Genomic DNA, 27,573 nt, shown 5'->3' on the forward strand with positions numbered 1-27,573 from the left:
GGGGTTGGAAGAAACTGGCGCAGTTCGTTTGGTCTTATAGGCTGATGACTTATAGGACCGCCTGCATCTAATATGTTTATTTCCCTGGATATTGCCTTGCGTAGATCTAGCAACTGCCAGTCACCGTCGCTGTGCTCTCGGGCTAGGTTACGTCGTACTTCTCCTGGTAACTTATCTAATATTATTGGAACTAGTAAGTTGCCGTACGTGTCCTGATACTGACCATTGGACTCTAGACTACGGAGATACGATTCCAACTTATCGTAGAAACTGCGCAAGCTATGGATATTATTTGTCGGGGCTGGAAGCTGAAGAAGGGCTTGCATAGTGACGTGGGTAATTTTTGTCGGCGACCATACCTTTCTTTCAGTAAATCTATCGCTCGAGCATAATTTGGATTGGTCAGCGTAAAACCTTCAATGGTATTGGCTGCTTCAGATTCAAGCTGAGATTGCAAGTAGCTGAACTTTTGCACATCAGTTAGATTATAATTTAGATGTATGGTGGATTCGAATGAGTCCCAGAACGTTTGCCAACGTAAAATATCCCCGTTGAAAGTAGGGAGTGTAAGTTTCGGTAGTCTATGGAAAATGGACGAGTTTGTAGAATTAATAGAAGCATTACTTACAGGTTGGCATGTATACTGTACTCTGTCTGTGGCTATACTCTGTGACTGAGCGCTTGCGTTGCTGAATGGTTCTCCAGGGCAGACGTCAGTGGGATAAAACTCTGTAGACCGGATACCCTCCGCAGACTGGACACGGAACTCTGAAGGATGGAAACTGGACCCTGTAGGTTGGATACTGGACCTGGTAGGCTGGACATCAATACTGGCGGTAGTTGCGGCTTGGATAGATGGTGTGGAAGATTTGCGGTTGTTCTTAAAAGCTTGAAGACTTTTGATCTGAATTTTTCGCTCAGCATGTAATCATCGGTCTCAGTCATCTCAGTTAGTAAATCTTCGCCATCAGTTTGCGCTAGTATCTTTTCATTAGTACCTTCCAGTGACTTGAACTTGGCCTCTACTGCCTCAAAAATCGTGTCGAATTCCACCATGTCGACATCGCTACTTTTTACATCTTCAATCTTTTTCAGCTGGGCAGTAATGACGGCTTTCTGTGCCTCTCGTATCTGGAGTAGTTTCTGCTTCATTTCTGTTGATTTTCTTTGGTCACGGCACCAATATCTTAGATATAGTGGAATATAGCTATAATGACGCTGTTCCAGGTTCGATACCTTTTTAATAATGACGTTACATACAAAACATTGCAAGGATGTGACGTTGACGTTTACGTTACGTTAAAGCGCGCCAATTCCCGACAATCAAAGGTCAAGGTCACTGTCAGAGGTCAAAGGTCAATAAGATTTTTTTCTTTCCGGTCCATGACTCTATCATTACTAAAGGGATTTACATAAATGTTCACCATGATGAGACAATGTGTCATGTGCAATACCCAGACCCCAAGTGCAAAGGTCAAGGTCACACCTGAAGGTCAAAAGTGAACATTGATCTTTTCCTGTCCAGTCTTTAAAATATTTTGAATAAGCTCTGTGTCATAAGGACCTAATTAAAGAAAATACTTCAGAATTACTCCCCTTTAATATGATGCCTTCTTTCATTTTTTCCCACCAATTTCAAAAAGAAATGTACTCAAAATCGAAATTCAATACTTTTTTTTATATCTAAAGATGTTATGAAACAATCAATAACAGTTACTATAGGTTTTTGTATATGCAAATTTTGTTAATACATCATTGACAGATATCTGACCATTATGTTTTATTGCAGTAAAGAAAATTCAATGCCTTCCAGCTGCATGGTAATACTTCATTTGTTTCCTCTGAGTATGTCCCTAATCTGGTCGTATGACTAATGGGTTGTGGTAGCGGGTAAGCGTTGATACACTGGTAGCCTTTTAACCCCAGTTTATCTTGGTATGAATTTTATACACTTGGTCCGGTAATTATTAGTGAGTATGATAATTGATACTTGAAAATAAGATTTATCGAAACTCTATATTGATTGTAGTTGTTTAAGGATGACTGTGACTAAATGCAGACTAGGAGCGCCGGTATAAATTACAGACTCCGGTATATACCGGATTCAAGCAATTTGAACTAAAAATACTTCAAATGTATATATTTTGTAACCATTATGATACTAACTCTAACCTTTAGTCAGTATATCATACAAAGTATACACTAAATGCGTTCGAACATGCAATAATATGCGTAATTTTGCATTGCGCTCGGCAATTGATATAATCAATTCCGGGCATGTGCAGAAGACCGCTCCAACTCTGCAATGAGCTACATCGCATAAAATTAATACGTTTGTGTGTATAAACCGTACTATGTGTTTGGTTTCAAAATTCGAATACTCCTAGTTAAGTGAAATTTAAACGTCCACTAAAAGCTTAAGGTTTTTCTGACAAAGGACTGTTGCACGTGATAAATAATTGCGGACGCAGCTCTATAAAGTTTGTATATTCAGTCAAATTACATTCATATGATAAGAAATGTCTCTATTTTGATTAAGTAGCTAAATGTAAACCACGTTTTTTTTAAAGATACGCATTGGATACCACAAATAAAATAAAGAAATTTTACTTTTAAATGGTGTCAAAACGGAAAAATGGAAAACACTCGATAAAAATTCTGTTTGACAAAAATTGTTAACCTAGTGAAGAGAGTTTGAAATTAAAAAATAAAAAGTATTATCCTTGTATGTAGTACCGTTTGAATATTCTAATAATGAATAGAAATCAAGGGAAGAACTTGCTACGGAAAAGGTGGATATGTAGTATGATAATTTGAAGACTTTAGTGATTTTTCTTTCCGGCATTTACATGTAAAGAGCTCCGATGCCATAACACGAGCTTAAGCTGTTTAACATTAAAACTATGCTAAATATCTATTTAAAGTACCCTGATATCTTATACACAATCTACGAGTCACAGACCATTAATTTCACGAGTTCATATTAAATGAAAACAGTCATTGTGTGTTTTTTTAACTATAATTATACAGTATATTACAATTTTAAGGAAGCATGGGCGCATGACTGAAAGTGGATATGTTCTGTATTTCAGTAAATAAATATATGAGAGAAACGACGATTTAAGAAATATATATATCAACAGATGAAAAGTCTGAAATATGTTTATACAGAATATTTGTGCTATGTCTCACAAAAGTGTTCTATATGTTGTTTGACTGTATTTTTAGAGGCAGTGAGATACAAGTTCTTATTTCGTTAGTGTGAACTTGTAGTATGATCTATAGAGAGTTAAAGATCTCATACTGGGTCTTGCACAGGTACTGTGTTCTAATGTCATTTAGCAGACTATTGTTTTGACATTTGTAGCCGTGCAAGTGCAAACAGTTCTTGTATTAACTATTAAGTATAATGTGTAATTTTACATGTACCGGTCCAAGGTTATTACAATGCTTTGCACGTAAACTTTCATGAATGCATCTAGACATCTGAACCTTCTTTTTTATATTTTGGTATTTTGCTACTTCAAGCGTATTAAATTTGTTGCAGTGAAAATGTTTAAAAAAAGATAAAGCGCAACTTTTGAAAAGAGGACTTTATTATTGTATACACCTTGTTTTTCCTAAGAGTTTATTCAAGAATGAAATTGTATTCTTGACCAGAAAATAATCAACTTTCAGTTGAAGGATATCTACTCCAACTGTTTTGTAAAAACGAAGTTATACCATCAACATCAAATCGAATTCTGCTCGAGCGAACCATTTGAAATATGAATTTTCTTTCGGCATCTCTCCGTATATTGTAAAAAAATTGAAATGAAATTAAGACATCGTTGCCTGTTTCGCAATATTGTTTTGGTTACTGTCATAAACTTCAGTAGAATTTAAGTTATGTGGTGTCGGACACTGAACTTAACCAGTTTTTCTGTGCAAAACTGTTCTCCTCAAGTTACTGCCAACTCATTCTTATGAATAAGACGTGGAAGACGAATTGTTTCAAATACAGTTTTATCAAAATGTCACGGATAACATCGCAAATTTGAGTCGTCATACTGAGCTAAGCAGGCGTCCTTTATTATATCATAGTCCTGATTGATCTCTACAGAGTACATACGAGGGGCTCGTACATCCTTTAATGGCGCAAATTGAAAAGATAATAAGGTTGTAAAGCTATATGACTTTTTACCAATTTTGTAAAAAGATAACCTCCGATTCTTTCAGTTTTCTGAGTTAAAGGACAATGAATGCATGAAAACAAGTTAAAAATTATTCTGTAAGACAACCATCCTCAAGCCGTTCATAAAAATTGGACCATTAGTGAAAAAGATATGGCAGTCTGACATTAAAGATAATGGCTAATCATGGAGGCACCCATTTTAGTGTGTTTATGACGTCATTTACACAATAAAAAAAACCAACAACCTTTTAATTAGATTAATTTCTTATGTTTCTTGAATGTGGTAATTACTTTCATTATAACTGGGAATGTAGAGAAATTTTTTTACAGAAATAAATAAACGCAGTTCAAATATGTATCTAGAAATTTCATATATCCGCCATTTTGTTTTTTGTTGTCATGAAAACCATCTGGCCGCCATTTTGATCAAATATTTAAATACTCATAGTTTTCTCATTTTTATGTCGATTTTGAAAATTCTTTCACTCCTTTGATTGCTTTAAGAAATCAGAGCAGATGGAGTTAACTTCAGAGCAACATAGCCTTTCCCTTTAAGGATATACTTATATCTATTGGATCTGTAGCGGGAATCTGGAATTGAAAGCCAAATGTTAACATATTATATGCACTGGCGGGCTTGGTTTTCAAAACATAACTGCAAAATTGATAGAAAAACATACAATGCAATTAATCAGCGTCTATGGGATGGTTTAAAACTTCTTGGTAGCATTGACGATAATTTGGAATTCATAGATGAATTCTTCAGAGGCCCACTTGGTGAAAGGCTTAGAATCTGAAATCCAGAAACCGTTCTGTACGAATTCTTAATAAGATCCCATATCTGAAATCAGGTAGTCGAGAAAAGCAGCGACGTAAACATTTATTCCAGACTTATAAAAATGTTGACATATCAGTGATCAAGAGAATACAACAATTGTTTCACTTAGACCTCACGTTGTTTGGCTATGATCCTTTGTCACCGACATGGTCTTAATTTATGTAACGAGTAATTCCTTTACTTCGAATAAGTAAATCTTTTAACCGAGCGTACCAAAATAATGAAAAAAGTATTCATTGAATACCAAACTATTTTCAGTTAGACCTTTAATTATTTGACTATACTCATAATTTCCACTGAAATACAAGTAGTTTTACATATAACTCCAATGATAATATTTACCTATGATTCGAGTCTTAAATTGTTCCAAATAAAAATTTAGATTTCAAACCTGTCAAACGTCTTTCAAAGCATCTCATTTTCGCAGCTGAATGTAAAATGAATATTATTATGATTTATTAAGCTTGTACTGCAGTCTATCTGAAGAACACTGAGGGCGTCCAGAACAGTAGTTTGAAGAAGATGTACATTTAGTCCCAGCAAAGCCTGACATTCACAGTATTCTGCAGAACCGGGAAAACCCGACGGTCACAGATTCACATACAAACACAGTCTTGAATGTACTGATATATACCTCATCTGGTATATCGTATTTCACCGAAGAAGGATCGATCCCGATGAATTATTCAGAGGCCCAGTTGGTGAAAGACTTAGAATTAGAAATCCAGAATCTGTTTTATACGAATTCAAACTCAATAATATCCCATATCTGAATTCAGATAGTCGCGATATAGTAGGAACTTATCTAACTTATGAAATTGAAATACGTAAACTTTTACTTCACACTCGAAACTGTCTTTCTTAACCCTTACCCTGCTAAATTTCTATAATGAACTTCTCCATCTTTCAATTTGGACAGTGTCATTAACTGTTTAAAGGGGTGTTTACCAAAAATATACTGACTGAATAGCGAACAGTGCAGACCATGATCAGACTGCACGGATGTGCAGGCTGATCTTGGTCTGCACTGGTCGCAAAGGTAGAATCACTTGCCACCAGCAGGCTAAGGGTTAAATACGTACTTTTTTTACTACGAAGACGTATGTCTTTTACTTCAAACACGAAAATGTTTGACTTAAGCGTACCAACATAATGAAAAAGTGATTCATTGATTATTTAGAATTTTGATATTTTTACTATACAATTGACAGGACCCAGACAGGTATTTACATTTTCAAGTGAAAAACTAATAGTGTAAATGTACATTAAAACACATGACTCCAAAATTTATATTTACCCGAGATACGAGTCTTAGATTGTTCCAAATATGAAATTTAGAAATATTTCAAAATTGGGATCTTTAAATATGAAATATGATGCAAGTGATTTTGCCTTTGCGACCAGTGCAGATCAAGATCAGACTGCACATCATGGTCTGCACTGTTTGCTATTCAGTCAGTAAATTTTCAGTGAACACCCCTTTGAATAAACAATGGTACTGTTCAATCACATGATCAAAATAATCTCTAAACCAAAGTGTTATTTTGAAGAAGATGAATAAATTTCCTACATTGATGAAATATGAAATTCAAACATTGCCTAACACACAGGTAACGAAAGTTGTTAAATAATTATGTAGTTTACAGCGATGATGATTTCTGGTAATTATGAACATTACGAAAATAAGAAGTCGCATTTCCTTAAAGTGTTAAAATTAATCAGAAGGTGATCGTGATTGAAATCTTTGTAGTTTTACAATATATCTATGTTGCCATAAGATATATTTTAGAGCAACACCATCACCTGCTGTTTATGACTTTTTGTGTTTTAATGAAAGACAATACAATCCAATAGAAATAGAAATTTGTATGTAAACAATGCATAAAATCTTCTGCGAGACAGTCAGTCTGAATGTTGTAAGGAGATCAGTGATAAACTAAACAACACAAGGAATATATAATGTTTTATTTTGATACATGATACCAGCGAAGCATAAAGCGTGGCAAACAAAGCAGTGAGCTGTGCACATGATACTGTTGCTATAGTAAATAAATGTGTTGCTATGGTAGCTCCCGGGAGTAGGCGTGAATGATCTATGACATGTGACAAAGATAAACAAAGTGCGCACGCATCTTCTGCAACCAATTTCCTTCCATTGGCATTTATTTCGTAAGAACATTAAAATTAATTCTAGTAATACAGTTTTCGAATATTCCAAGTTAAGAAAATTCAATAATATTAAATATATGAGAATTATAAATGAGAGGAGTAGTCAGGGAATAGCAAGTGCAGCGTTTCCAAATGATGACGGGAATATGCTTTTTAAGTCATAGAAAAGATATGTCCGCTTTGTTTGTGCTACAAATAATCATCTTTGTACTTGAGCATTTGTTTTTCGCAGTACCGTAAGTGTACCAGTTTCGCCGCAAAATGTAAATAGAAAATGTAACTACGTCCCTGGTATAAATGCGATGACCACACCCCTAACGACTGGATTGTCCACTTCGCCATTGTAGTATCAATAAAAACCGAATTGCAAACATCCCGGCCTCATCACTTTTTATAAAAATAAATGCCAGTTTATACTAGAAATGGTTGCATATTGAAGATTGGCGGCGGCGCTCAAGATGAGTTGATCACAGTGTAGCTAGGATACGGAGGCAGATTGTTTTTGTTTTTGGACGCATCACAATGTACAAATAACGTTTACATTTTCAAATGGAGGAGTATATAGTTTAAACACATTAATCAACAAGAACAAAATTACAACCTTTCGTGGTTACAGACACGACACTATCTTGAACAAGACACAGTTATACTATTCAACAGTAATATTATCACTTTCGAAATTTTAGGTTTAAATTTTGGAGAAATAACAGTTCTAATTTTGCAAAGTAATAATTGGCAAAAAATAAAGATTTTGTACTTAGCTTCTCATTAGCTATGTAAAATGTATACTTTAATATTGGTTACAGGACATCAACATAACACTGTGTGATGTACTCCCGAGAGAGTCACGAGAAAACAATGTGCGATAATTTGTCAAATTCACAAGACAAATATATTTACAAAATAACAGGAAAAAGAAAAAATGTTATCATATGGACGGATTAAAACAGCTAATGATATCTCAGCAGATACGTCAAGTTTATTTTAATTGATCGAAGTTTATGTTAAAAGTTCTTTAAAAAAGTTTGATAAAAAGGCTCATCCCTTTATATTCAAAGAATGTCATTTTTGTTTTCAAATGATACAAGCAATTTAAATACTGTATGTTTTAATATTAAAAACTGGTAGCTCACTCCTTTAAGTAATTTTATCGGAATTTTGTGATTTCCCAATATACGCAAGAATAAAACTCATGTTCACGCTTTCATAATTATTGTTATATGGTCATATATTTTGTACTTTTAATACTTAAAACTGAAATACGTCCATGGATATCATTAGCTGAATACAATAAACACCAAATTTAATCATCTTTAAAGTTTAAATGAGCAAACACAAGCACGAGTTCATCAAGCTACACGAGATTTAAAGAAAGCACACTGCTCCTGCACGGAAACCGAACTTCTGGTTGGACTTGCTATAGTCCTTAGGCATAAAGTCAATCACTGGTAGTCGAGATGACTTTGTCTTCAACTGGAACACTGTTTGACCGTTAGTCTTGTCCTGAAAAATACAGAGATAGCATGATGTATACAGGCAACGTAACATCCAAAACCATCATAAAGTTAAGATACGCGGCCCAACCACATCCGCCACCTACCATGAGATCGGAATATATATATATATATATTTTATCATTTATTTGGTTAAGTTACACAGGAACTATTACAAGTCGTATGGCGATTTTTTTCAGCTTTTGATGTTTGAGGCAGCTTTGAATTCTTTCAGGCACGGTCAAACACCCGAGGAGAACCACCAACCTTTCGTACGCCAACTGGATGTTCCTTATTATATAGAATTCTTCATCCTGAGCGAAGTTTTGAACCGAACAAAATCCGTAAAAAGATTCTTTGGAAGCAGAGAATGCAACAAAGTGAAACAACAGCAGACCTAGTTTGATTGAGTCTGTTCATGAGAGGTAATTGAAAGTGAAGCACCTCTCACGCTCCCTAGCACCGGCTTATCGAAGTCAAGAAAGAGGATATAGTAAACTTCCAAAGTTACAATTATAGAAATTGAATCTTTTATATTACATGAAAACTACGTAACTACGCCCACAGTTTAGTAACTTCCATACGACTACAGCTGAAATACGAAAACAACATTCTCCTACCAAAAAAAAAACAGAGAAGAAATGAAAGCACATGTATTAAGCTTACCTTGCAGCCATCTTGAAGAACAGTTACGCCATTAAGTTCAGCGGTTTCAAACAAGTGTTCATTAAGTCCTAGTAATGTCATGGCATTTTCAGTACTTTGCAGATCCTGGTCAAACCAGGCAGCTGCACCTTCACAGTCAATCACAAACATCTGTGTCGCTACATCTGATTTCATTGCTAATGCATTGATTTGCTCGTTGTATGTTATCTGAAATAAAACGCCGCCTTGTCTAAGTATGATTTTTGATGCATAAGCTTTTCTCTGTGCCTTTAGAGGTTCCACTTCAATTTTCTTTCAAAAATAGTTTTCAAATGTTTTGTTTAATCGGCAAATTCAACTTTGCGCGTATTGGTGACTTTTTCGATCAGTGCGTCCCAGCAAATGAGAAAGCTTAAAAATACTAATATAAATAATTGTACTTTTTTTGAAGTTTAAATATGTTATAATACCATGCATTTTTTCAGGATGGCCCATCCGCTTAACTCAGTAAGGGAGAAGACAGATCTATGGATCGCGGGGTGGTAGATTAGAGCCCGGGAGAAGCGTATGTTCTCCTAGTTGATTTAATGAAATACATTGTCTAAAAATGTTTCCTCCTCTGATCCATTTGGCAAAGAGACGCCGTTACATTATTAAAGTACTGTTGAAAAATAACAACTAAATGTAGAGAAAACGTGAAGAAATCATTAGTTAGTTACTAACCTCAAATCCACCGTCCATTTCACTAAACCACTCTCCATTTTGCCAGTGTCTCAGTTCAGCCTTTGAAAACAATTAAAAAAACGAATCTTTACTTAAAGTCAATGACATTTTAAAAAAAACATTCAGAAAACCTACGTTCCATCAATGATAGACATGCACCCAACAATACAAAGTAAGCCATTCAAATAATGTATAGGAAATAAACAAATAAAGGACACAGATGGACAAGAGATGCATTTGTGAATTTAAACCGGTTAACGGAGAGTGCAAACAAAAATCCCCACCGTGTCTCTAAGTAAAGGGGCAGTGTAAGTTAAACATTAGGTGGTCATGTGTTCAAGACATAATGTAGGTACGAAAATTTATATTACTAATGAAAAGAAACCTTTTATATGGCGTATTTCAAAGAACGTTTTGTCATGGATTGAAGTTATTAGCTAAAACGGCATAAAAATTTCTTTTTCGATGGCAAGACAAAAATGAAATACAAGCCCATAAGACGGAGAAATTTGATAAAATTTCGAACTTTTGTCTTTAAAGACATTTGTATGACCTACATGTTTATTTTGTCAAAGATTAAAACATAACTGGAGATATGAATGCCTCTCCTGACGTATTGAATAATTTTTTACACAGTACAAAATGCGATCCTCAGAACTGTTTATTGTTGCTCTTGCTATAGACATGAGGAAAACATATGAGCCGCGCCATGGGAAAACCAACATAGTGGGTTTGCGACCAGCATGGATCCAGACCAGCCTGCGCATCTGCGCAGTCTGGTCAGGATCCATGCTGTTCGCTTTCAAAGCCTATTGGAATTGGAGAAACTATTAGCGAACAGCATGGATCCTTACCAGACTGCGCGGATGCGCAAGCTGGTCTGGATCCATGCTGGTCATAAACACACTATGTTGGTTTTCTCGTGGCACGACTCATATAAAATTACTGTAGAATGATTGAAACAGACATGCCATCTGTGATGCCACACATATAACCAGAAACGGTTTAACAAAATTATATATTTTACCCTATCAGTCTCTTCGTTCGGTTGTACACATGTTTGTCCACCACCAGTCATATTACACCATACTTCGATGGCATCACCGACACCACCTTGGTTAGGATCAATCCAGTACATACCTGCCAAAGTAACAGGAATGTATTTGATATGTAACTGAAATATTGCTATTGGGTTTTTAACTACATTTCTGTTGTACCTGCAACGTCTTCGTTTGTACGATGATATCAATGATGGCAGCGCAATGGAACAAGCTCACATATAAGCTTTAATTGTGCGACGGAGGTCTGAATTCTTGAAATGTTTCTATGAAAAACGATGTAATGAGATTTTTGTCGTTCCTGAATTTAAAGTTTTTGAAAAAAAACTGACAAAATTTGTTCATAGAGTCATTGTATATAGCAATGCATTTCTGATTTCAGAGTTCATTTCAACAAAGTTGCACATTTAACATTTCGCAAGCATCATATGAAAAATTAATGCAAATCCTCCCAAACAATGTCCGCGTAAAACTAAAAAGTTTACAATACAATAACTAATGTGCAAGCTTTATTAAAAATTAAAGCAATTTTTAGAAAAAAATATTTCCACTTGAAACTGAAGTGTTTGCAGTACTGTATATTAACTTAAATCTAGTAAGTCTAATCAATAATGGGACTGCAAATGCTTGGTTTACATACCATCTTGATAGCCCTCGTAAGACACTTTGATGTCTTTACAAGAGGAGGCCGGGCTTTCTCTTGAGCCTGGTGGATATTTTAGTTCATCAACAATGTTTGATACTTTTACAATGTGGTTCCACATCTTGTCCACAAACATATGAACTCCTTCCGTTAATGTTACCTAAAATAAACAGATCATTTGATAAGCCGTTCTAATAACGAAACTAATATTCAGAAATTGCCTGAATATGAATGGTCTGAATTTGAAGATAGTGACTCCAAGAAGCAACGATGTTAAATGAAGCCATGCCCTATTTTCAACAAAATCGTAATACAAAGCTTTATGCTATCATTTCTGACCTGAATCATGGAGTTTATCTAATGTCTTAATACAATTCCTAAAAAGCCGACGATGGTGTAGAGGAGGTTCAATTTCCAATTATCTTTCATGAGCAGATTCCATCAGAGTCTGCTAAGGGCTCTAGCTGTCAATGACCACTATCGCTTTTTGTGATTAAGCTATCTGGATGGCGATTATTTCATTATTTTGGCGATGTTCAAAATGGCGATTATTTTATTCAAAGGCATCATTAGATGTCAGCCACGTGCAGAAAATCAATACAAATACATCGGGATGTTTTTTTACTCTTGTTTTTATATTGCATTGCTGCAATTTATGCTTTAGATGTATCTACTTAAAGATTTACCACCTGTAGAAATAAACTTTGCATAGAAATGCACAGTTGGGTATGATATGGAATTTGATTACGGTTACTTTTATAAAACTTATATTTAAAGAAACACTATTGTACCTGGTTTTCAGTGATAGCAATCATAGCCTCTTCAAAGTCAGCTTCTAGGTCTGGTAGGTTGACAATAGCAGGATGCTCCTGTACGCTTCTCCTCTTTCTAACCACCAACAAGTTGTCACTTCCTCCGCCAAGCAGATCAGAAGGATATGGCTGGGCGCCGCCAGGTTGACCGGCTGGACCAGGTGGACCCTATAAGTAGAAACGGTTTATACTGCAATTTGGGAGATATCCTCGATCATCATATTATATGAGGTGATTTTCAACTGCCTAGAATTATTTGTTGTTTTTGTTTTGTGTTTTCGGAAATTTAAATTGTATAACTATATGATTTATTTCATGGCATTTTTTTTATTTTTGACTTAAATCGCCAAAGTAGCATCAATTGCACCAACCCTTGTATTCCGTTATTTTGAGTATTAAGTGATATTCTACTTTTAAAAAACTTACACAGGCTGGCTTATAAGAAACTTCAAATGCACTGCATGTACTTAGTTTTGTCAAAAATGCCCTTGTTCATATATTTATATACCCCACCATATCAATACATCAGCGGATGTATTGTGTATCGGTACATGTACCATGTTTAAATATTGAGTTCTGCTTAACCTAAGTGTAGAGGGCGTGGACGGTAACATGCATTGCCAGGGCATTCCGTGAACAGGCTCAATCAAACAGAGTCTCCAACATTTTCATGTTTATTGTGTTGGACGACCTGTGGGGTTTCATCGTTTTCACATTTGTATAAAAACATTTTAAATACAGCGTTTTAGCAAATGATTCATTTATGAATATAGTTGCATGCTTTTATTTCTTTTGAAATGAGTTATAAAATAAACTACTCGTTCACTAAAAGACTAAATTAAGGGATGGGTGAACTCGAGTTTCTAACAGTGCAGGTATTGCCAATTTGGATTATATCAATCTTCCTCCTTTTTACGTCCAAGAAAAAAAAACTGATACAGTCAGGTTAATACACAAGTATCTGTCATATTTTGGGGCATTGGGTGTGGGTGTTTTGTACCCCGCCCTCCCCACACCCTTGCTCTCCCTCTCTACTCCATCGAATAAATCAAACACCCTCTTGTTCCCGCACTTTGCCTAACACAATTGTATTATGAAGTGTACGATTTTTATGCAATGAATTTAACGTTATTTACCTGAGGACCTGGGATTCCTGGTGGCCCGTCTTGTCCCTAGAAATAAATGAATAATTAATAATGGCTTACTTTAGGGGCCTGTTATTAATTTCTGTACCATGTACCTAAAATTGATCGTAATGTGCTTTAACGTATGTACATATGTTTATATCATTCTATACTTGAAATGCAGTTTAAATGCTACATCACAATTAATTGCTCATATAATCAAAATTTTAACATATGAGTCTGCCTAATTCTGTTTCTTAAGTTAGTTTCAACGATCATTTACAAACCAAATTTTACTACGAAGAGCCCCATATTTCGTAACCATATGTATTACTTTACACAGTTTCCATATGGTATTGAATATTTTATTACATTAGTACAGAAGTAATAGACGAAATTATAGGTGTAAATAATGAAAGCAAAATACTCACAGGTTCTCCTTTTGGTCCCATTGGACCTTCTATACCCTGCAAACAGAAATACCCGATTAATGAAAATCAAGTTATATAGATTTAGATTATATATCTAATCATAAAATAATTTGAAGACGTCATAATGAAAATAAAAGAAAGGGGAAATGAACGTCATGTCAATGTACGGATAAGTTCACTGTTTACATATGAGCCGTGCCACGAGAAAACCAACATAGTGGGTTGGCGACCAGCATGGATCAGACCAGCCTGCGCATCCGCGCAGTCTGGTCAGGATCCATGCTGTTCGCTTTCAAAGCCTATTGGAATTAGAAAAACTGTTAGCGAACAGCATGGATCCTGACCAGACTTCGCGGATGCGCAGGCTGGTCTGAATTCATGCTGGTCGCAAAGCCACTATGTTGGTTTTCCCATGGGGCGGCTCATATATCACCATGTAATCCCTAAAACAGAAAGAACTATATTCAAGAAACACATTTCGAATAACTAACAAGTCACTTTGTCTTATTTCTAACAAAAAAAAAACAAAAACATTTTTTATATTACAAATATTGGGTTAGAAATATTTATTATATTACCGTAGGCCCAGTGGCCCCATCAGCGCCGGGAGGTCCAGTTGGGCCCATTGGTCCCTGCAAGCATAAATTAATCTCTGTTACGACTTGCGGCTTGATATGTACCAGTTTTACATGAATGCATACTGTATTCTTCAATATTTCGATACAAGTCATGTATAATTACCATCAATGAAACACAAATATCACATTTATTCTGTGTGTATTTAAAACAGAAAAAACAGGAGACGTTCAAGGTTCGACGACACCTCTTCATTGTATTCCATGAGAAATGTTCGAGGTTTTTAGATGACTATATATTTGCATAAAGACACATTCTTTATGATGCTATACTTATATTAGTTTTAATGGTCTTATTCGAAAGATGGAGCATGTCAAATAATTTATTTTATTCTTAAATTCGTTTGACTGTTTCCATCTTTATTGCTCACCGTTTCTCCGCGTTCTCCTTTTGGTCCGGGAGGTCCTGGAATTCCGGGTTGTCCTTGAGGTCCTTGATCCCCTGGCAAACCGGTCGGTCCGACACGTCCGTGGTGGCCCTATGCAATTCGAAATCATTATGTATGAATAATAACGTTCCTTTATGTGGCTTTAAATAATTACCATGACTCTTTACATGACTCTTTATGTGGCCTTAAATAACTACCATGACTCTTTATAAGTAAGAAACAAGATTTTAAACAAAGATGCAGAGGGGCATACCACAAGTATAAAGAAATGAGTCAATAATATAAGATATGTGTGCTACAAAGTCACATGCTTATTGAATGACTTACCGGTAACATATCAAAACTATTACACCAATAGCTTTGACGATTGACTGACAAGACATTCAAGAAGTGGTTTATTATATGGCATCAGGATTTCTTGTCATATAATACCAGGTGTCATATAATACCAGGTGTCGTATAATACCAGGTGTCATATAATACCAGGTGTCGTATAATACCAGGTGTCATATAATACCAGGTGTCTTATAATACCAGGTGTCGTATAATACCAGGTGTCACATAATACCAGGTGTCATATAATACCAGGTGTCGTATAATACCAGGTGTCATATAATAAAAATGAATTATAACTGCTATATAATAAACAGTTCTGGGGAAATCGTCTCCATACCTTAGCTCCCTTCATGCCTTGTTCACCCTTTGCGCCGATAGGTCCGGCAGGTCCCTGCAAAAACGAAATTTATTAACAAGTACGTTACGTAACTTAGAAATTCATTGAAAGGAATACAGAAAACTGCACATTCCCAAAACAAATAATTATAATGGGTTGTTTTGATCACAGCTCCAAGTCTGAAATTTAGACATGACAACTTTTACCTGCCATTTTTTTTCTATTTCTACTTTTAAATGCTGAATCATTTAATTTCGCATCCGTAGAATTGTGTGACATGTAAATCTGGGTGGATTTATAACTTTTTAATATAAAATGAATAGGAATTTTAAGCGACCATTGGCATTAAATTTGATGGATTGATTGAAACACGAAATACACGAAAATAAGTTCCTCGTGAATATTAATACTTTCACAGTAGTGTGTTTATAACGCACTAGGTCTATTTGAATTGTGCATACCTACGACAACAGGTTTCGTAGACTTTGCCTTTCACTTGCGTTATGATATCTGTTCACAACTACATGAAAATGTATGTTCGACAGAGTAAGCGATCCTTACATGTATTTCACCTGTGTTATAGACCACCTTTGAACAAAGATCATTAGTTTCATTTCTTTCCTTTTCCGGTTTTAACATTTACAGTGTATTTCAACCTGTAACTTAAGACCAGCTGTCAATAAAGACCACATGTTGTCTCTTCCAAGTGTAGTCTTTAAAACAAATTTGACTGTATTTAGGAAGTAACGGTGATTATGAAATTGTCTTTGTCGATCTGTTAGTAAATGAATATTGCCTGTGATTATACATGCTAAGACATATTGACATATGTTTAATTACTTACAATTACACCTGGTTCTCCGGAGCTTCCCGGTGCTCCAGGGGGTCCGGCTTCACCCTGAAATGATTTAATTAAAATAAGATTTTCTTCATATGAAATAGAAAACAAAAGAAACTGCATTCTTAGTAGAACTATTCAAACACCTCGTAAAATAAAAAAAGTAACACTACAGGCGATGTGTTTTATTACGTTCATTTTTGGTATCTAGGATTGCCATATTATTTACCAGATACTTTACGGGGCTAGGACCTGTCTCCCAAACTTTGATTTATTCGCCAGCGAGGCTAAAATCAATCATTACAACAGATCAATATAATTGTGTGTCCTTTTCAAAAAGAGCTGTATAAACCTGCTTTAAACACATAACCCGTTAACTTGTACGGCTTGTAACACAATCTTCTATAAATAGAAACGCATTCATAAAATACAGCTGAATCTAGGTATCTCGAATTCCATGGGACACCAAAAATTCGACATAAAATGGTATTTTATGTGTTTTCGGGACGGGACTTGAAAATGTCCCCGATATAGCCGGAATTTTGAGAAAAAGCGAGTTCGAGATATCGAGTACCAACTGTACATTACTACTTCTATTAGATCCTATACCGCAATCAGTGAACTCTATTCTAAGTGTCGGATTTATTAACTTAAACTATTATTGCACACTTGAATGAACGACAAGGCGTGAATCTCTCATTTGGCTATGGAACAAACACTATAAGCATAATTTATTCTACTTGCATTTGCAATTAGACATTACTGCACAGTTGGAAGTACAGCAAGGCTTGGATCAGGAAAAACTACTATAGCAAAACTCATTTTGCATTTGCTACATTTTAACCCTTACCCTGCTAAATTTCTATATTGAACTTGTCCATCTTTCAATTTGGACAGCACCATTAACTGTTAAAAGGGGTGCTTACCAAAAATATACTGACTGAATGGCGAACAGTGCAGATCATGATCAGACTGCACGGAGGCGCAGGCTGATCATGATCTACACTGGTCGCAATCGTATCCAACATGATAAGGGTTAATATACAGTCCTTAACGACCCTCCTCAAACGGTGCAGATTACATACAGTTGAGTGCATGTTACTTTAAAAAATACACTTACATTCTGACCAGGCGATCCAGGTGGTCCACTCGGTCCAGCTCTTCCTTGATCACCCTTGATAATACAGAAAATAATATCATTTATTTCTTAGTTCGATAATTTGTTCTAGAAATCAAACATGTAAGATATCATAATACAGATTTGATAGATAAAAAGACAAATATAAATCTTAACTTGAGAAATGTTAAATAATACAATTAAACCAAAGAATGACATCGATTTTCACAGAGCGACACATTATAAGTCACGTGGGAAACTATTCCATAGTCACGTGGGTATTTATTTTTCAGGTCATGTTGGAAATTATTTCCATAGCCACCTGTTGGATTACTTTCTTTGTCACGATGGTATTTACTTCCACAGTCACCTTAGTAATTACTTCCGAATTCCCATATAGAATTCTTCCTGGAAGAGGGTACTGACAGTATAATGTTTTCATAAAATTACTGCCAGAGTAAATAGTTTGTTAAGGTTTAGAACGATTGGTAAGAATCCATCGTGACGTAATGATCACTTTCATTTCATTTCAGTCTATTACGGACCGTCAGGGGAGGTAACTAGCGTCACGGATTGGAACTGGGTAATAATGTACGAGCCTTACCGGGGGCCCTGGTGGTCCGCGTTGTCCAAGTGGTCCCGGAAGTCCTCGGTCTCCCTTTGGTCCGGATTCTCCTGCTGATCCCTGGACACCTGGTAAGCCCTGTGGTCCTTGCTTGCCAGTCGGACCTTGCAGACCGTTTTCACCAGGAATTCCTACCGGTCCCTTTATTGTATTGAAAGAACCAAATTAGTGCATTGTCCAGATATAAATGATAATGTAAATTCATACGACATGTGTAACAGATCGCAGTATGTTTTATTTATTTATTTATTTATTTATTTATTTGCTATGGCTTGTCCAATTCTCTAGCTGAATAAATGGATAATATATTCTAATTTATTGAATTTAATGTGAAGTTAATAAGAACTTCCTGAATGCACAGTTCCTTTATCTCTCGGTAGTACAATAATAAATATAAAATTTATGTGACTATACCTTTTTAGGAAGAAATTCGCACCAAAATAATTATTCATATACCATGCACTATTTATTATTTAAATTTATGTAAAGAAGTACACACCATCGGGCCTGGAGATCCTTGTTTTCCTTCGTTACCGTCAAGGCCAGCTTCACCCTTTGGTCCGGTAGGACCAGGAGGTCCAGGATTGCCTGGTGGTCCAAACTCTCCCTGGATTATAATAAAAACATGTTGAATTATATTTATTTCCACGACATACCGTTTTTTAAGTCAGTAAATGCCCAAAAACTTATAAATTCTTTTGAAAAGAATACAACAATAGGAAGCTGAGAAATCAGATTCCGATGTTGCTCATTGCAATGCTGGAGCGGTCTTCTGCGCATGTCCGGAAGTGATTATCAATTTGAGAGCCACGGCAAAAATACGCAAATTATTGCATGTCCGCACGCATTTAGTGTATAATATGTATAATATACTGACTAAAGGTTAGGGTTAGTATCACCATGGTTACAAAATATATACATTTAAGGTATTTTTGTTCAAATTGCTTGAATCCGATATATACCGGAGTCTGTAATTTATACAGGCGCTCCAGGTCTGCATAGACTGGTCCCCTGCGAACATCAAAAAAGCGAATGGGAACCAATATTGGACAGGGAACCAGATTACAGGTCTGCAGTGAGTCGCAGTCATAAGATTCTAAGATCGACGCCATATTTTTGTATTTTCGAGTAAAACAAGCCGGATGATTTGATACATTCTCCAGTCAACTAAGGTATAAAAGTACTAAATATACAATCAAGCAGCACTTCTGGGCTAAATAATTTTTTTGTAGTAACAATGAGATTTATTTTCAATTAAAGAAATGTAAACAAACTTTATTACACGTGTGTCCATACCCATAATTATTTTAGTCAGTTTAATGCTCCACAGTGTTGAGATGCCAGAAAAAAGTTCACTTGACCCTCATTTTATTTAAACGTCATATATGAACATAATGGTATTAATTATTTTTACTGTGACTGGCTAAGTGCGTTTATTTCATATAAAACAAATAGCAAATTTAATTTATTTACCTTTTTAATAATTAAATGTGTGAGGTCCGTTAAAACATTTTCCCCTAAATATATTTGAAAATCTCCGTAATACCTCACAAATCGTTGAAATTATATGGTAATATGAACAAGAGGGCCATGAAGGCCCTGTATCGCTCTCCTGACCTACAGACCTAAAAATCATTAAGATTAACATTCTGACCAAGTTTCATTAAGATATGGTCATAAATGTGGCTTCTAAAGTGTTAACTTGCTATTCCTTTGATTTGACCCCGTGACCTAGTTTTTGACCCGACATGACCCAGATTCGAACTTGACCTAAAGATCATCAAGTTTAACATTCTGACTAAGTTTCATGACTATACAGTCATAAATGTGGCCTCTAGAGTGTTAACAAGGTTTTCCTTTGATATGACTTAGTGACCTAGTTTTTGACCCCAAATGACCCAGATTTAACTTGACCTAAAGATCATCAAGATTAACATTCTGACAAAGTTTCATTAAGATATGGTCATAAATGTGGCCTCTAAAGTGTTAACTAGCTTTTTCTTTGATTTGACCTGCTGACCTAGTTTTTGACCCGACATGACCCAGATTTGAACTTGACCTAAAGATCATCAAGTTTAACAGTCATAAATGTGGCCTCTAGAGTGTTAACAAGGTTTTCCTTGTTGCCAGTGACGCATTTTTTACACCAACTGACCCTTATTTTAAATGACCAATAGTCATTCAGATATACATTGATAAAGTTTCATTAAGAATGTGTCAGATCAATTGTTATATTTAATTACTTTTTCTTTGATTTGCTGGACCTTGTCCCAATATCAGTGATAAATGCTAAATATCAATTTAACATTCTAATTTCATGAAGATAATCAAAATGCCTTAGCCAGTTACCTTTTCCTTCGATTGACCATATGAACTATTTTTTGACTACACCTACTAGAATGAAATTCCCTAAAGATAATCATAATAAACCATACTACATATTTTTATTATGAAAGAGTACAAAATGTGGCCTTTTTCTTACCGTCAAAGCCTAGTTTCTTTTCGTGGATAGACCTGGGGGACCCCTGTTTATTAATAAAAACATGACCCAATTATTCCAACAAACCGGATTCTAAATCACAAAACACTTGGTCAATTCTTAAAGATACAAAATAGGTGGACTCAATTGAGTGTCATAACAAGCTTTCTTCTCCATGTCGAATGTGACTTTATCATTTGAACCACCAATACCAATTATCGTACCGCCCAAGTGTAAAATTAGTATAATTATACTGACAAGGTGTTTATTCAAATTGGCCCAAAATATGATCAATTTAAGTGTTTTTCTTGAATTTGAACCGTATATGACCAGTGTTTTATAACCCACGATGACCCCTAACTCAAACGATCGGCCAATTTGAAGGGAACATTAGTCTGATAAGTGGTCATAAGATTTGGCCCAAAAATTTGTATTTCGAGTAACAAGCTCCTATGATTTGACCTCCATGACTAGGTTTTAGTACTAATTACCAATCATCGCACTCTCGCAAATTTTTTGTAGGTAACATTGACATATTTTCATTAAGAATTGGTAAAAATTACTTACAGTGTTCAACCATAATTTTCTTAGATTATAATGCCACAGTTTTAAATCCAGAAAGACACCAATATTAAACGTCATATATTGTTAATGGTTAATATTTCTGTGACTGCAAGTTTTATTTCATTAACCAAAAATGTACTTATTACTTTAAAGTAAATTGTGTGAGCACGGTAAAACACATTCCCCTAAATAATGGAAATCTCCGTAACTACCTCTGACATCGTTGATTTAGGTAGTATGAAAAAAATGCATGTATGTATCTACGTATGCATGTATTTGATGCTAATAACTACATATGAAATAAGAGATCACAGAGTGATCTTGGCGCCCACCATTGAGCCATTTTTTAATGTTCCAAATTTCAAGACTAGCTCAAGGTCAAAATCAAGGTCAAAGTTCATTTCGGTACACAAAACTGTGCATGTGGTCCAAATTTGAAAGCTGTCGCTTGAGAAATGTGAAAGTAGGTCACTAGATCAATTTCAAGGTCAAAGGTCATTTCGGTACACAAAACTATGCATGTGCTTCAAATTTGAAGGCTGTAGCTTGAGAAATGTTAAAGTAGGTCACTAGATCAATCTTAAGGTAAAAGTTCATTTCGGTACACAAAACTATGCATGTGGTCCAAATTTGAAGGCTGTAGCTTGAGAAATGTGTAAGTAGGTCACTAGGTCAATGTCAAGGTCAAAGTTTATTTGGGTACACAAACCTATGCATGTGGTCCAAATTTGAAGGCTGTAGCTACAGAAATGTGAAAGTATGTCACTAGGTCACGATCAAGGTCAAAGTTCATTTCGGTACACAAAACTATGCATGTGGTCCAAATTTGAAGGATGTAGCTTGACAAATATGAAAGTAGGTCACTAGGTCAAAATCAAGGTCAAATTTCATTTCGGAACACAAAACCATGCATGTGGTGCAAATTTGAAGCCTGTACCTTCCAAATGCTGAAAGTAGGTCACTAGGTCAATGTCAAGGTCAACGTTTACTTCGGTACACAAACCTATGCATGTGGTCCAAATTTGAAGGCTGTAGCTACAGAAATGTGGAAGTAGGTCACTAGGTCAAGGTCAAGGCCAACTCATGTCAAGGTTCATCTAGCCACTCAAAACTATACATGTGGTCCAAATTTGGATGTTGTAGGTTATGGACAAGAAGTTTTTTTAAGTTTTTCCCGATATAAGTCTATATAAACCATGTGACCCCGGGGCGGGGCCATATTTGACCCTAGGGGGATAATGTGAAAAAACTTGGTAGAGAACCACTAGATAATGCTACATTACAAATCTCAATGCCCTAGGCTTTGTGGTTTTGGACAAGAAGATTTTCAAAGTTTTTCCCAATATAAAAATAAACGAAGGGCCATAACGCACTCAAAAATTGTTGAACCAGTCTGGTTTTCAGGGGGACACAACTAGGGTACCAATACATCATTCTGACAAAGTTTGGTATCCCTCCAGTAGTTTCTGAGAAGATGCGATAACGAGAAATTGTTAACGGACGGAAGAACGGACGGAAGGATGACGGATCACGGACGCAGAGTGATTTGAATAGCCCACCATCTGACGATGGTGTGCTAACAAGAGCTGTCGGAGGACAGCAACGCTCTGCTATTCAACAGCATTGACAACTGAATGAATATTACAGTCGAAAAGGGGGCATAATTTTGTAAAATTGCAAAACAGGATTATGGGACCTGTACAATGGATATCAGCTCATGACAATGGACAATTGTGTGAAGTTTCAATCCATTCCCTTTAGTGGGTACTGAGATACCAGCTAACATACAAAAACTTAACCAAAAAACTGCTAAGTTAAACAAGAGCACCGCCTTGCGGGTGCTGACGCTCATCTGATTTTTTTTTGTGTAATAGAAATATTGTCCTACCTATGATTTTCTAAGTCTCAAAAGGGCCATCATTCTTGCAAAAAGCAGGATAGAGTTATGTTTCTTGATGTACAGTGTCCACTTATGATGGTGAAAAACTGTTGCAAGTTTTAAAGCAATAGCTTTGATAGTTTATGAGAAAAGTTGACTTAAACATAATACTCAACCAAGAAAATGATTTTCTAAGTCCAAAAGGGGCAATAATCATTGCAAAAAGCAGGATGGAGTTACGCTGCTTGTTGTACAGGGTCAGCTTATGATGGTGAACAAGTGTTGCAAGTTTCAAAGCAATAGCTTTGATAGTTTAAGAGAAAAAGTTGACCTAAACATAAAACTTAACCAAGAAATCTGATATTTTCTAAGTCCAAAAGGGGCCATAAATCTTGCAAAAAGCAGGACAGAGTTATGTTTCTTGCTGTACAGGGTCAACTTATGATGGTGAACAAGTGTTGCAAGTTTTAAAGCAATAGCTTTGATAGTTTAGGATAAAAGCTGACCTAAACATAAAACTTAACCAAGAAAACTGATTTTAAGTCCAAAAGGGGCAATAATTCTTGCAAAAAGCAGGATGGAGTTATGTTTCTTGACGTACAGGGTCTGCTTATGATGGTGAACAAGTATTCCAAGTTTCAAAGCAATAGCTTTGATAGTTTGGGAGAAAAGTTGACCTAAACATAAAACTTAACAAAGAAATCTGATATTTTCTAAGTACAAAAGGGGCCATAAATCTTGCAAAAAGCAAAATGGAGTTATGTTTCTTGCTATACGGGGTCAGCTTATGATGGTGAACAAGTATTCCAAGTTTCAAAGCAATAGCTTTGATAGTTTAGGAGAAAAGCTGACCTAAACATAAAACTTAACCAGGCAACGCCAACGCAGACGCCGACGCCGACGACCGCTCAAGTGATGATAATAACTCATCATTTTTTTTCAAAAAATCAGATGAGCTAAAAAAGGCATAATTTTGAAGAAATGCAAAGTAGAGTTATGGAATCTGCACTGCATGTCAGATCATGACAGTGAACAAGTGTGTGAAGTTTCAATCCATTCCCATTAGTGGGTACTGAGATACCAGCTTACATATAAAACCTTAACCAAATATTTCTAAGTCGAAAAGGGGGCATAATTTTGTAAAAATGCAAAATGGAGTTCTGGAACCTGTGCAATATAAGTCAGTTTATCACAGTGAATAAGTGTGTGAAGTTTCAATCCATTTCCACAAGTGGTTACTGAGATACCAGCTTACAAACAAAAACTTAACCGAATCGGGACGCCGACGCCGACTCAGACGCCGACGCAGACGCATGGGTGAGTCCAATAGCTCTTCCTATTCTTTGAATAGTCGAGCTAAAATGATGATATTTTGATATCATAAAGTTGATAGGCGGGTGGCTCCTCGACCCGAATTATACCAGTTACGGGTTACAAACGAAAGAAGTACACAATAATTAACATTATCTGAAAAGAAAACGGATTAAAAGGTATTATTATGCCATACTTATTTTCGACTCATTTCTCAAGACTTACAGAATGTCCTTTGGGACCATCAATACCGGGCGGGCCTCTCGGGCCTGGTTCTCCTGCGACACCTGGTCGACCCTCTTCTCCGGGTGCTCCAGGAGGTCCTGGGGGTCCCTACAAAACAGTAAAACTGAAAATGCCAAAATGTACACTGACGTATAGCCTTAAATAAACATTACCGATAGAAAAAAAATGTTAAATATTTTTGGTCATGAAAAGAAATAACCTGAAACCAGATTATTTTAATTCCATAGCATTTGAAACAAATATAAGTATATAAATGAAACCAGAATAAAATGCTAACTTGAAAGGGGCCTTTAATAATTATTTACATGCACAAGATTACCGTATAAGTAATTGTGTTTGTACACTTAAATGTTTTTGCATTTAGGAAGTTTCTTTTAAAACTGAAAAACGAAAACAGCGATTCCGAAGATTAATTGAGCCGCGCCATGGGAAAACCAACATAGTTGCTTTGCGACCAGCATGGATCCAGACCAGCCTGCGCATCCGCGCAGTCTGGTCAGAATCCATGCTGTTCGCTAACAGTTTCTCTAATAGCAATAGGCTTTGAAAGCGAACAGCATGGATCCTGACCAGACTGCGCGGATGCGCAGTCTGGTCTGGATCCATGCTGGTCGCAAAGCCACTACGTTGGTTTTCCCATGGCACGGCTCAATTCATATTTCACATTAAACTAAACATATTGACTAATATACAAGTCATCGCATAGACAAAATTAAAAAAATATATAAATATATAATACGATACAAGATCACGTAAACACAATCGGTAATCTTCGTTTGATTCCGTAATATTCGCATTTCCCCGCCGGTACGGAAAACCATTTACTCGTATAAGCTAAATGAATGACATGAGCATGTCAACATACAGTTGTATACAAAATATGGTCAATTGCCTTATTTTATCAAAGCTAAATGCTAAATTGAAGATCTAAGACATATATACACATCAAAAACTTACATCAACTCCGTTAAGGCCAGCACGTCCAGGTTGTCCGGGATCTCCTGGGTCTCCCTTTGGTCCAATTCTTCCTTCAGAACCTGGATTTCCAGGCAAACCTGGTGCGCCAACGCCACCAGTGGGTCCGGGTGGCCCTTGTGGACCTGGTGCTCCTGGTGGTCCTAATATACCGCTATCGCCATGTTCTCCTTTTGGACCCGGGGCCCCTGGTGGACCCTGTAGTCCAGGGTTTCCAGACATACCCACTAATCCTCTTGGGCCCTCGGATCCCTACAAATATAACGAAGCATGAATTTCGTCATTCTAAAGAACCTACGTATTAAGCTATATTATACACTTGTACATTTTGGCAACAGTAAAATCATGAATTTTCACGATGCGTACGTAAACGTAGTAATGTACTTTAAAGAAAACACGATGCAGAAAGAGCAGAATGAAACAGAAAAGATTAAGACTCTTTATATGTGGACTTCTTGTGACTTGTGTAGGCTTACATTTGACTTTGGTGGTGATTAACTTAAATGAAGCCAGTAATGAGGCAGTAAACAGTTTTCAGATTGGCCCTGGTCAAATTTACAAATAAAAGGAAAACTACAGTCTGACGTGCGTGCACTTTTGTACCTTAAAATTTAGCAAGAATTCAAGTTTCAGTGGCAAACATTGACTTTCAGCTACTGAGTAAAGACCGCTGAAGTTGCCCCAACCTTGAAAAGATGATATAGTGACATACAGATGCGAATAAAATGCCTTCGTTCTGCCAGCTTAAAGTGAAACAATAGTCAATTTGACAGGGACCTCAGGAAAATATCTATGACGAAAACACGGTAAGGGTGGCACATACTTTTGAGGTTATTTTAAGATTTTACAGTCACTGGGATAAGAAAGCGTGTAGCAGTTGGTGCTATCATTTGCTGGCAATTTTCCACAGCTATATGAAAACTTGCAAACTGAGCATTTTTTCTAATCAGAATTCGCGACCAGAAGAACACAAAACTCAGAGCTTGCAAAATGAATACTAGATTTAGACAGGCATTACTGAAAACTGTTTAATGCTTCCTGGCGTTTCTTTGAGTGCTTATTTGGAATGCGTAACAAGTTGCGCGCGCAGTCTTATTTACCTTATTTCCTGGTGGTCCTTGAATGCCTTGGATACCAGGCTCTCCCGGGTGACCCTGTTTAAATATGATTCATATAAATGACACATGTAATAATATGACACATCAAAAGACACTGATAATTCTATGTTTGTACTTCTTACATTACATATAGTTATTGTCTACACTTATAAATTGCTATATAATATGCTGTACACATATCAAGCTGTATATTTTTCATATCAATATAGTATTTTCTGCAACAGTTTTGCAAATACTTCTTTTCCTGGAACACTCTGAGAAAGCTGTGTTAGAATATATGTTATAAAAATTCGATTCTTGCTTTCTTATGATGGCAAAAACAGAAATTACAAAAAATGTACAATTCATTATTTTCACTTGACTTTTATGGCAAAATTAAAAAGGGAATATATTCCATGTACATACCGGTGGTCCCAAAGATCCCTGCAATCCTGGTGGTCCCTGAGGTCCTGGTGGTCCCTATAAAAAGGTAGGGCATTTTTAATATAGGAGATTAGTTCAATTAAAGGAATTTTTAATATTACGTTTACTCATTGCATTTAACGTTAAAGCGATATAAGTTTATGATTTCTAAATGATAAACATTAAATTTTGATATTCATGATGAATTTATT

General features: G+C 36.0%; 1 protein-coding gene across 1 annotated transcript in view; it reads right to left on the bottom strand.

Annotated features, from left to right (window-relative positions):
* Window positions 1-6,962: 6,962 nt before the first annotated feature.
* Window positions 6,963-27,573, bottom strand: part of LOC123557014 (collagen alpha-1(XI) chain-like) — a 57,947-nt gene continuing 37,336 nt past the window's right edge. The window contains exons 39-57 of the mRNA XM_045348185.2: window positions 27,365-27,418; window positions 26,942-26,995; window positions 25,824-26,093; window positions 24,846-24,953; window positions 18,887-18,994; window positions 18,367-18,528; window positions 17,766-17,819; window positions 16,652-16,705; window positions 15,808-15,861; window positions 15,117-15,224; window positions 14,689-14,742; window positions 14,111-14,146; window positions 13,692-13,727; window positions 12,535-12,723; window positions 11,741-11,903; window positions 11,070-11,182; window positions 10,043-10,102; window positions 9,341-9,547; window positions 6,963-8,684 (exon numbers count right to left, since the gene is read on the bottom strand). Of these exons, the coding sequence (XP_045204120.1) occupies window positions 8,547-8,684; window positions 9,341-9,547; window positions 10,043-10,102; window positions 11,070-11,182; window positions 11,741-11,903; window positions 12,535-12,723; window positions 13,692-13,727; window positions 14,111-14,146; window positions 14,689-14,742; window positions 15,117-15,224; window positions 15,808-15,861; window positions 16,652-16,705; window positions 17,766-17,819; window positions 18,367-18,528; window positions 18,887-18,994; window positions 24,846-24,953; window positions 25,824-26,093; window positions 26,942-26,995; window positions 27,365-27,418 (2,022 nt within the window). The 3' untranslated portion in view covers window positions 6,963-8,546. The remainder of the gene's footprint in view (window positions 8,685-9,340; window positions 9,548-10,042; window positions 10,103-11,069; window positions 11,183-11,740; window positions 11,904-12,534; window positions 12,724-13,691; window positions 13,728-14,110; window positions 14,147-14,688; window positions 14,743-15,116; window positions 15,225-15,807; window positions 15,862-16,651; window positions 16,706-17,765; window positions 17,820-18,366; window positions 18,529-18,886; window positions 18,995-24,845; window positions 24,954-25,823; window positions 26,094-26,941; window positions 26,996-27,364; window positions 27,419-27,573) is intronic.

The sequence above is a fragment of the Mercenaria mercenaria genome, chromosome 15 (genome assembly GCF_021730395.1).
Source record: "Mercenaria mercenaria strain notata chromosome 15, MADL_Memer_1, whole genome shotgun sequence".
NCBI lineage: Eukaryota > Metazoa > Mollusca > Bivalvia > Venerida > Veneridae > Mercenaria > Mercenaria mercenaria.